Genomic DNA, 11121 nt, shown 5'->3' with positions numbered 1-11121 from the left:
ACGAGCCGCCGCACCCGCAGCACCACGCGGTGGCCAACGGCGGTGCGGCCGGGCGCGGCTCCGTGTGGGGCAAAGCGCTGCGCAGTGACTCCGCCTGGCACGACAAGGTGGGACCGGGGCGGCGGGACCAGAGGGGGCCCTGAGGGGCGAGCTCGGGGGGCCGGAACGCTCCCGGTGCGGCGGCTCCGTCCCGCGGGGATGCCGGAGGAGCCGCCGTCCCTGAGCGCGGTTGTAGCCCCGGCGGGGACCCGCGGGGCCGGTGCCGCGCCCGGGCCGTGGCGGGGCCGTGGCGGGGCTCGGCAGCGCCCCGTGCCCGCAGCCCCCGGGAGCGGCGGCCGTGGTCGTGGGGTAAATGCTCGTGTTGGAGTGCGGCCGCACCGATCACCGGAGCCGCGTTTCCCGATCCCCCGTGCCCCGCAGGCAGAGGCGCCGGAGCACAGCCAGCTCTTTGCTCTTTGGGCGTGGAGCCAAGGGAAATACAGCGTTAAGATACCTCAGTTACTTTTGGCTTGTGGTTTAAAACTCCTCTCGGATTAAATAAAAATTTCCCTTGTATAGTTCAAGGAACACCCGAAATAGAATCCGCTTTCCAAAGTTTTCCTGTGCACGTCTGCCATGTGCTGCAGTGCTCCTGCTCAGTGCTTCTCTCTGCTGCTGCCTCCCAGCAGCACGGCCACGAGCTGCCGGCGCTCCCGCTGCTTCCCGGCTCCTTCCCGGGATCCCGCTGGATCCGGAGCCCTTCCACGGCCTGGGCACACAGCGTGCGTTCCAGGGTCTCTGCTCCCTGGTTTTGACTTTGCTTTTGGCGTGGGGAAGGGGCACGCTCTGTTTCCTTGGGGGACAAACAGGAATCTGTGTCACTTTTTCCTTACCTGTTGCTCCTCGAACTGGTGGGGCTCATGTGTCCCTGCCCCCTCGCCTCTGGCAGATGGAGCCGGAATGTCAGAGTCAGCAGGGAAGCACGGACAGCTGTGCCAATGTTTTGATAAACTAGGATGTGAACTGAAAGCTGAACTCTCTGACAAATGCAGTGACCGGGAGAAATATCTGTATCTGACATGGATTCACATCTTCCACACAGAGTAGAACATCTGGCACATCCTACAGGCTTTGGGGAGATCACAAAGCCTTTGGTGTTTGGGGGCATGCTGAGACAATCCCAGTCCTGAGAAAAGAGATGTGAGCTGAAGTGAATCTTATTAAAGTGTGAGCCAGCACTTCCAGGCTGCGGTAGCTGCAGGAGTGTGGGCCCTTGGACAAAGAGGAACGGGCACACCCCTGCTGCTCAGGAGTTCTCCTGGCATGAGTGAGGTACAGCTGTGCTTTGGAGCAGCTCTCGGGTGCAGGAGGGCCTGGGCCAGAGTGGGGAGGACAGTCTTAAAGCATAAAAGTTCTTTAAACTTTTATTCCGGGGGATTATTATTGCACCTTTAGTAAGTAAGGGGACTAGAGATTTGTTTGCCTCTGCAGTTGGCCCATTGGAGGACAAAGCTGTGTGTTTAATGTGGAAGCAGAGAAGCCCAGGGTACACGATGACCAAAGCTGCTTTATCTGTTCTGAGTGCAATATTTTATACTCTGAGTGGAGAACTAAGTGTTCAGTATGCTGAATTTTCACCTGTTAATTGTGTGATACTTTAAAAAAATGAAACATAATAAATGCCAAAATTTTTCTTGTGCTTTATCTCCTCAGGACGAGTTTTTAGATGTGATCTACTGGTTCCGGCAGATCATTGCGGTTATTTTGGGAATCATCTGGGGAGTAGTTCCACTGAAGGGATTCGTGGGAATAGCAGTGTAAGGTTTATTTCCTTTTCTGTCTCGTGTTCTTTCCCACTTCTGGCCTGGCCTGGGAGCGTGTTTGAGGCTGTACTGTGAACACTGGGCTGGCTAAAGGCAGGCTCTGCCTGCTCTGTGTCTCACAGCCAGCGTTTCATTCCATTGTTGGCTGCCATGGAGTTCATCCAAATCATAACATGTCCATCATGCCTGATCTTTTAAATACTTTTAAAAATTATTATTTGTTTTGTTTTTAAAGGGGGCAGTGGCAGAAGAAGGGAACTTGCTGTGTGTGTCCTGCATGTGTGGGAGGGGCTGGGAGTGTGCTGCCTGGTGTGGTCACCCAGGAAGGAGCGTCCATGGGGGGGATGTCCTGGTCTTTGAGCTCTGCTCAGACGGGAGGCTCTGTCAGCAGACAAGAGGGGCAGCTGCTCTGTGAAGAAGAAAAGGTTTGTTCAGAACATGAGAGACTGCAGGTCTCAAGCAGGCACAGTGGCACTGGCACAGTGGCACCAGCAGAGCTTGGCAGCACTCCTGGCTTCCTGACATGGCTCTTTCAGCCATGGGGTGGGGAAGGCAGTGCCTGAACGGGGTGTGTGCATTGAGTCCGAAGACATGGGAGCCAGGTCACCTCCCCAGAGGTGTCTGAAAGGTGTAGTGAGCTATGAAGAGAAAATCTGTTTGGCACTGACACGTGCTTAGAAGTGTTCAGGGGACAGGAGGTGGGGACACAGCCCTGCTCTCTGCACACTTGTTCTGGGAAGATGCTGGATCTACCCTGGGGAGTCTTTGTTTGTTTACAAATATCTCTGCCTAGCCAAGATCTGGATAGTCAAGCTCCAGCCTCACAGCATTTTTTTAGCCTTTCTGACTTTCTTTCTTAGCTTTTCTGACAATTCAGTTGTCATCTTGTCCCTCGTCTGAGTGTTCTGGTTTTGGCAGGAATGAGGAGGGGAGGTGCTTCAGCAGGAACCCAGTTAGCTACAACAAACATAAATCTGAAATGGCCCCAGGAAGAGTTCATTGTTCTTACTTAGTGTAGTGGTTTAGATTTGCCAATTTGAGTTTCCCGGCCAATGCACCAAATAATGTGGTGGATTTTCAGCCCTGGCTAAAGTCACCAGGGTACTTCCTCATTTCTTGATGTGAGATATGGATTAGGAGAAGGGCAAAACAGGCCTAAAACTTAAAAGGTATAAAGAAACTTTATTAACAGGACCATAAGAATAAGAAGCATCAGAATAAAACCTCCAGAACACCTTTCCTCCCCCTACCCAACTTCTTTCCTTTCCCAGCTGACACCATAGATAGAAAAACCTGGGATGTTAAATCAGTACCAGCTATACAATAGTCTTTAATCAGTTTTTGTAGGGAGAGGAGTTTTCTCTTGTCATGCTATGGAGACTTCTCCACAAGAAACAGTTTTGTGGTGGCTTTTCATTTCCATGAATAGCAGCTGCCCAGGAAAAGTTCTGCATCATGAAATTCCTCCCATTTTCACAGCCCTCCTAGAGGTGTGTCCATGGGCCATGAACTCATGGAGTATTATTTTAAGGATGAGTTGTTCAAAGGCAAAGGTTTGAACCTTCATCTGTGTCTGTGATCATCTCTGGGAACAGAGGTTTTCTTTTTTATCTGGGGGTAAAGGGTCTTCCTCACATCTCTCTCTGTTCAAGCTTCTCATGGGATCACAGCTACTCCAACATCTGCTTGGCTTTATCAATGGATGCCTCTGCTCACATCTACAGTTTGAATACTTCATCCCCCCCATACTCTCTCATGAATTAAAGGAGATATTCTAGTATATCATTGTGCATCTCTATGGCCTTACTAAAAGAATTTTTCAGCCTCATTCAGCGTCTCCTCATTCTCCTTCCATCTGAGACTTGACTCCTTCTTCACTGACCTCGATGTTTTCATGTTGTCTTTCTACGTGTCATCACTCCTTTTCTCTCCCTGGAGAGAGGAACAAGGTCTGCAGGCCTCATCTGTGCACTGAAAGGGTTAACTCTTGCCAGGTCTGCAGATGGTTGTAGGCAATAGCCACAGCAGTCACGGCGATTGATTTCAGACCGTGCTGGTGCCTCCCTCAGCCCGGCAGCTGCTGGGAGGGGCGGCCGCTCTTGGCTCAGCCTGGAGCTGTCAGTGCAGGCTTCGGGGGGGTTTAGTGTTGGTGAGATGGCAGCAGCCGTGGTCCAGCCTGGGCTGGGACCCCCCAGCCTCCATCCCCCACCCGGGAGCTGTTGGGGTCCGGCCAGGCCCCCCCAGGCCGCACAGGCTACAGGGGAGCAGGGCCGGCCCCACTAAAGCTCTGTTTACCTTTTGAGGCTGGAAGCAAAGAGAGAGAGTTCCTGGGCTTGTGGCTTTTAAAATGTGGAATTCACAGAGGCAGATCTACTTTCTAAATGCTTCAAAATGCTGTCAGTTCTCAGAACTAGCCAGCTCTTGGCCTGTCCTAGGCACAGAGGAAGCTCTCAGCAGCTTCTCTCAAAGAAATCACTTCCGTGGGTGGTTTCTGACTTCTTCCCCAAATGTCAATCAATGCAAAACCAGCACACTTAGTCACCATTAGTTGACAAGGCACCTTCAGGCACCTAAGCCAATTCCTGTGCTAAATGTAAACAGGAGGGATTTGGTGTACAATGGAAAACCAAAAGGTGCTGGAAGTGTGTGTGGGGTTTCTCTGTGCTGTGCAGTGGCACAGCTGCCCCAGCTGCTGCTGCTCCCCCACTCTGTGTGTGTTGTCATCCCACCCTTCCCACACAGCTTTCCTTGCAGGACATGGTCCTGTCCCTGCCCAGGCTGCCCCAGCCCCAAGCTTGGGTGTTGTAAAGCCAATCCTGTTTTAGGATAAACTCTGCTGCAGCACAGACTGGAGAGCACTGAGGTGTCTCAGGCTGGACCCCAGTGCTGGGGCCCAAGGCCACTGTTGAGTCTCCCTGGTTTGGTCCTGGAATGCTCACAGGGCTCTCACCCTGAGCATGGAGGTGACTTTTCCCTCTCAGCCACCTCAGAATCAAGAAGTACACACAGGTTCTCTGTGGGGGCAGAACTGCTGTCGATCTGCAGGACAGGAGAACCTGCAAGTTTGCAGATCTGAGGATACTTCCAGCTTTTGACTTCTGCCTCTTGAGCCCTACTAGGAGTAGGTTGTGCCTTGTCAGGTGAACTTCATCCCAACCTGGCAAGGTCACCTGGGGGGGATCTTTTGAGGAAATGACCAAGCTGCCTGGGAACTATTGCAGGAAAAGAATTCCTCTTTGCTTTCTCTCTGCTGTGGATGAAAGATATTTCACTGTATGGCATGTGGGATACCTGCAGCGTGTGCCACTGGAATGATGGCTCCTAACCTCTCCCTGCAGATTCTGCCTGATCAATGCTGGTGTTCTGTACCTCTACTTCAGCAGCTTCCAGCAGATAGATGAGGAGGAATATGGTGGGACATGGGAGCTAACAAAGGAGGGATTCATGACATCTTTTGCACTGTTTCTGGTAATGCATCTTGCTGTCTTTAAGATGATTTGTTAATTGTGTTGGTGCACTTTCTGAAGACCTGGAAGGAGAGCAGGGGAAGTGGTGAGGGAAGACCGATGTGTTAACACCATTGAGTAAGTGGTAATAATTGGGAAAGAAAATCCCAAAACCTGATGGCTGCTGCCTGTGAAATACAGTGCTGACATCTCAGATTTCTCTGTAGTAAAGGATGCATCAACCACTCCCATCCTCTGTCCCAGATATCCTGGTGGAGTTCCATTCCATCTAGAACTAGTTACACCTGGACTGGTGTTTTGGGTGTCTTTGTTTTTCCCTTACTCCCCTGCCCCAAGTACCTGATCACAGCACTTGATTAGCTGGTCCCTCTAAATCCCTGGAGGAGCTGTGGTGGGATTTTGATGTGGAAAGGCTGGGCACCCCAGATTGCAGACAAGTTGAATGCCACCATTTGTGCTAAGTGGTGATCCTAAGATCTCTCCAAGATCACCGCAAAGCTGGAATTCAGTCCCCTGTTGAGAGCAAGACCTGAGGTTCATTTGCTGTGTCTGGGATCTCTCCAGAGGCATCCAAATAACCTTCCCTTCCTTTCCTCCCCACAGGTTGTTTGGATAATCTTCTATACTGCCATCCACTACGATTGACACAGTCTGCAGCATTTAAATCAGAATAAAACAGTAATAAAACTGTTAAATCAGTCGTCAATAAATAGAGAAGGTTTTTAATAAATCCTGGTCTTTAGTGGACTGGTGGCAAAGTGGGGAAGTCGAACCAGCTCTCCTCTGTACCAGTGGTCTGGGTAGCCTGGAAGAGCCCCAAGTCTTCTGCTGAAGAAGCCTGTCTCTGTTTTATATATCTGTGAATTATTGGAACTATTAAAAAGCCATTGGAATTTTTGGAAGTGGTTCAAGACTGTTCAAATTTGAAACTTTCTCTGACTCTAGCCAGTAACTCTTATCAAACTCCTGTGTGCTGAAGGTTGAATCTGTTAATTTAATGTATGTTTGCCCTTTTGTTTGAAATCTGCCATTAAACCCTGACTTGTCTTCCATGGTTGTCCTTTAGACAAAGAGTGTTTCAAAAGCAGTTGTAGGTATGTGGGCAGAAGGCACAGCAGCACCCAGGATATGAGTTGGTGGCTGTTCTTAGTATGTTTTTGTAGTAACCAGATCAGATTTGATTAAACAGACTGTGTTGTTACCATTTCTAATATTTATTTTTTTTTTGTTTTACTTGCAAATCAGTTGTCGATCAAAATTTTTAAATGCTTTTTGCTGAAGACAAATTTTTAAGTGATTTTGCTAGGAAGAACTGATTCATTTGGTGAACCAAGATGTATTCAGGAGGCTTAGAAGCTCCACTGCACTCTGCCAGCCTGACTACCAAGTTGCCATTACATACCTCAGAGCTTCATAGTCTCGAAGGAGTCATTCTGGAGATACCCTGTTAAATGTTAGCGTTTCAATTTGGTTTTAAGCTCTTGAAATCAACTGCTCTTTGTTCATAAATGCAGGAGACTAAAACACAATCAAGGCAGCTATTATCTTAAATGCAGAAGTACCAACTTGCAAATTGGGCAGAGTACACAACCTCTGGTTTGGGAGGTGCTTGATCACTTCATAGCTCAGTCCCTCCCTAGTCATGCCCTTTTTGTGCATCAGTGGGGAGTTTCTGCTTTAAGATATTTTTTAAGAACGTGTCTTTCAGAAATAGTTTTTGGGAAACACGCACAGTCCTTGTTATTGTCAGAGGACCTTGTAGTCTTGTTGCCATGTGGTCCTTGCTTCTCTAAACAGCTCAGGCACCCAAAAAGAGTCCCGACCTAATGCTGCCTTATAGTGAGGGGTTGGTAGTTTAGTGTGCTCTTGCTGCAAGCCTGCATTGCCTCCTTGCTGGTGGAAGTGCCACAGCCTGGCTCTCACTGGGAGTGCAAAGCCAGGGATCTCAATCTCCAAGTGCTGAGTCAGGACAAGCCTCCATTCTTACCAGGGAAAATCTGTCTGTTCTTGGTGAAGAAACAGCCCTGGTTATTTTCGGTCCTTGGGATGCCAAGGGAAGAGTGCAATAGCAGACAGCTTCTGCTACTTGTCAGTGGCCAATTTAAGTAAATTATCTCAATAAAAGCTTCTTTATTTTCTCCTCCCTATCCCCAAACTTGCCCAAACTTTTAGTCTGCTACTTTCTTTTCCTCTCCTATCAGCTGAAATTATTAACTTCCCATGAGAATTGCATAGCCTGCTAGTTCTAGGTCACCCTTTCCTGCTGGCATCTGTCTGCATCTTAGCTGCTTACAGCCATCAGTAAAACCATTGTATACTTGAAATGCTCTAATAAATGTTGCCTGAATAATCCACTGTGCAGCTTCTGTGTCCTCTGGTCTTTGATGTTTTGTAAAATGGTGGGAGCATGGGATTCCTTTCAGAGTTGGAATTTTTTGTAAAGGTTTTTGTATTCTTGGGTCTCTCATGCTGCACTTTAAGAAGAGGCCAGAAGCATTTGCTGTGGTAGCTAATGCTCAGATCCATGCTTCAGCTAAGCAGGCTAAGCTGTGCTGCTTGTTCAAGCTGTTCTGCCCCTTTAGTGACATCTCTGCCCTGTGATTCACTGGGCCACTGCTCATGCCAGAGTGCTCAGGTGTGGTCTGAAGCAGGACCTGGAGCACTGCTGTACCATGTGCAGAGAAAGTGCAGAGCTGCTTCCGTGACCCTTTGCTCTGTTCCTTGCTTGCCTGTGCTCCCAGCAGCTCAGTTCTTGGACAGTTCAGTGCAATTCCACTGGAAATGAAGCTGAACCTGAACCAAGGAGGATCATGACCATGAACAGACATTGGCCCTTTGGATCTCTTTAAGGCTCCTTGTAAAGAATTTACTGTTTGCTGTTGCTCAGCTGCAGGTTTTATCTCTTCAGGTTCCTGTTTTAAGGGGTGCCTTAAGTAGGAGCTGTTATCCCCTGTGCTGGTCAGCAGGAGAACTAAATCTTTGGTGCCTGCTCATGAAGGAAGGAGTTAATTTTAAGAAGCTCAAGAGAATGTTGGAGCCAGAAGAAGGGAGCTGAGCATCTTGCAAATGATGAGAACTGTACTTACAGGAGGCACTTGTAGAGATTTGAGAGACTGACACAGAAATGGTCTAGCAGAGAGCATGGTTTGGTGCTGGGAGGACAGGAGCAGGGAATGCTGTGGGAGAGCAGGGCTTTGGCAGCACCCCTGCCCTCAGAGTTCTGCACTGGCACAAGCTTGCTCTGCACTCTCCACTCCTTGGTGGGAAAGAGCCAGTGGCTGGTGGGGATCAGTGCTACCGTAAAGCCTCAGCTCAGGGAGAAAAGCATCCTTCCTGCACTGGAGAGCAGTTCCAGCAGCAGCTGTATCCTTATGGAGCTGACACAGAGGCTGCACTGCCCACAGTGGAGCTCCCTGCTAAGCTGCAGACCTGCAGAACATCACCTTGGCTTTCAGCAAAGAGCAGCCAGTCCTTGGCAGGAGGGAGAGAGGTATCCCCTGGCCTAACCCTGCTGAAAGGTGAGCAGTGTTTTGTGTGGTGGAACTGCTAAAGGAGTGTCTGGTGCTCCTTGGGCTCCAGGCACAGAATGTGCTGAAATTAGTGCAAGTTACTGTGGATGTTAAAGGGGGAAATCTGGGGTGGGTGCTAAGGGGTGTTGGAGGGTGGCTGTGCACCCAGGCATCTCAAGTCCAGCCAGTCCCAGCTGTCAGAGCCCAGCTAGACCTGCCACTGGCACTGAGCAGTGCCTGTTGGGGTGGCAGCACCTCCCAAGGAGCCTCTGTTCCCTTCATGGGGTGTCACCATCTCTGCAGTTCCCCAGGTTGATTTCCAAGCTTGCAAAGGCTGTGCTCACAGCTGTTCGCTTTCAGCTGCCCACAGATGTCACAAAGCTTGTAACATTGAGACAATATATTCAGATAAACTTCTTTTATAAACCAATTAAACTAGATAAACCTCAGCCAGCATTTGAATACAGATTTGTGCTGTGAAGTAGAGTCAGAACTACCCCACTGTACAAATTCTCTAGATTTTAGAAGGGTACCCTGGAATGCACAATCCCTATTCAATGAGCTGAGGGCTCTCAGCCTCAAGGAGTTTCCTGCTGACCCGTGGGGAGAATCCCGGACTGCTGACCCACAGCTCTGAGGAGCGACTCCAGTGCCCCCAGCGTGGCTCCTTCTGAGCCCATGGCATCTGATGTGTGGTAGGACAGAGTCACATTTACCTTCCCTGACCAGGGCTCTCACCTTCTGCCCCACCACAACCACAGGGGCCGCTCAGGCTGGAGCCACACATGACCGAGGGGGGTGGCAAGTCACAGGCCATAGAGGCTGAGATGGATACTCCTGCCACAGCCAATTGGTTTAGGTTTGTCATAAACACCAGAGAGGCAGAGGCTGGCTTAGTGGGTTGATCCTCTGCCAGGCAGTGGGTGAAAGAGGATGCAGTATGGACACAGCTCCTGGCCAGGGGTGGGGCAAGATGCAGTGGTGGGGAAGAAACTCCTCCAGCTGCTGGGGATGGGGAAACTGGAGTGATGCCTGCAAGTGGAGCAGGCTGAGACTGGTTTGCATTTCAAAAGCCAAACTATCCTGCTCCTGTCCCTGTTCCTATTTATTTACTATAGCTGGCAATGGCCATGATGTCCTCAGGCTGCTGGAGGCACAACCCAAACCTTGCCAGTGCCTCAGCAAAGGAAGATTTACAAGTCCCTGTGTTGAAGAGCACTGAACCAGCAGAGCTGCTCATGCAGGGGATTAGCTGGCTCATTGGAGGATGAGAAAGTAGGACACCTGCCTGTCAGGTGACCTCCCCAGAGCCAAACAGCCCAGTACTCCACATGCTCTGCCTCCCAAAACAACAGATGTCCAGGATACATTAAGGCAGTAGATGGATTTCTCAGATCTGGCAGCCAAAGAGCCAAGTGTGTGTGCCAAGTCGAGAGAGGCCAGTGTTGCAAGGATAAGGAATTTTCACAAACTTGGACCATGGAAAGAAACATTTTCCATCTTTCAGTTACTTTATTGGTGATTTTTAGGCCAATCTCTAGAAGGAGCATAGGGGAAAATTTAAATGTTTCAGCCAATTTGATCTCAGAAACATTGATGCAGTGCAGGCCTCTCAATGTATGTAAATACACAACAACTCTGCCAAATGGGAGCTGTCGGTAACCAGAGCTCAGGCCTGCCCCAGGCACGGCTGCTCCTGTGTCCCCATTCGGGCTCTGCCGGCTTTGTGCTGGCTCCCTGTGCCCAGCAGCCTCAGCCCCTCCCGACACCTGAGCCAGGAGCAGGGAGCCACCAGTGCCGGGTGAGCCTGGCCAGCGGCACCTGCAAACGCCAACCCAAAGCCACGGTGCTGCAGAGGGAACCACGGTCTCCAGCTCCCATCCCGGAGGGCCGCACGCATGAGCAGCCAGCGATGGAGAGAGAGCAGGCTCAGGGAGAGCAGAGGCTGCTCTGGAGCAATGTCACGGCATCTCTTGCTGATGGTCCCAGTGGTGCTGGTGCCTCCTTGTCCCGTGGCAAGGGGTGACATGCGAGCCCCCCGCTACGGGCTGGCCGTGGCAGCGACATAATGTCCATGCACATTCCCTGGAAAACTCTTCCAGCCTTCTAGAGGTGGGACTGAGGAATGTCGGATCCAGCTCCCTGGAGGCTTGGCCCGGAACGCGAACCCACCTGCTGCGGTGGGGCCGGGGCTGCTCCCGCCTGGGTGGGTCAGGGCGAAGGGGAGCTCGGGCCATGGAGCGGCCCCGGCTGGAGCCGTGCCCGATCCCGGGTGTCGGTGCTGGCTGCCCCCGCAGCACCCGGGACAAGGCCGGGCTGCCGTGCCGGCTCCACCGGCGGAGC

The 11121-nt window shown here is 50.8% G+C and overlaps 1 protein-coding gene across 1 annotated transcript; it reads left to right on the top strand.

The window, feature by feature from the left end:
• Window positions 1-5: 5 nt before the first annotated feature.
• Window positions 6-7623, top strand: RAB5IF (RAB5 interacting factor; the record flags this gene model as incomplete). Its single annotated transcript, XM_015647125.1, has 4 exons — window positions 6-107; window positions 1693-1796; window positions 5141-5270; window positions 5873-7623. Coding segments are annotated over 4 exons (378 nt in total), but the record flags the coding sequence as incomplete, so codon positions are not given.
• Between the last annotated feature and the right edge of the window lie 3498 nt (window positions 7624-11121).

Source organism: Parus major, chromosome 20, assembly GCF_001522545.3.
Source record: "Parus major isolate Abel chromosome 20, Parus_major1.1, whole genome shotgun sequence".
NCBI classification, from domain to species: Eukaryota; Metazoa; Chordata; class Aves; order Passeriformes; family Paridae; genus Parus; species Parus major.
This window is presented reverse-complemented; position numbering and strand designations above follow the sequence as displayed.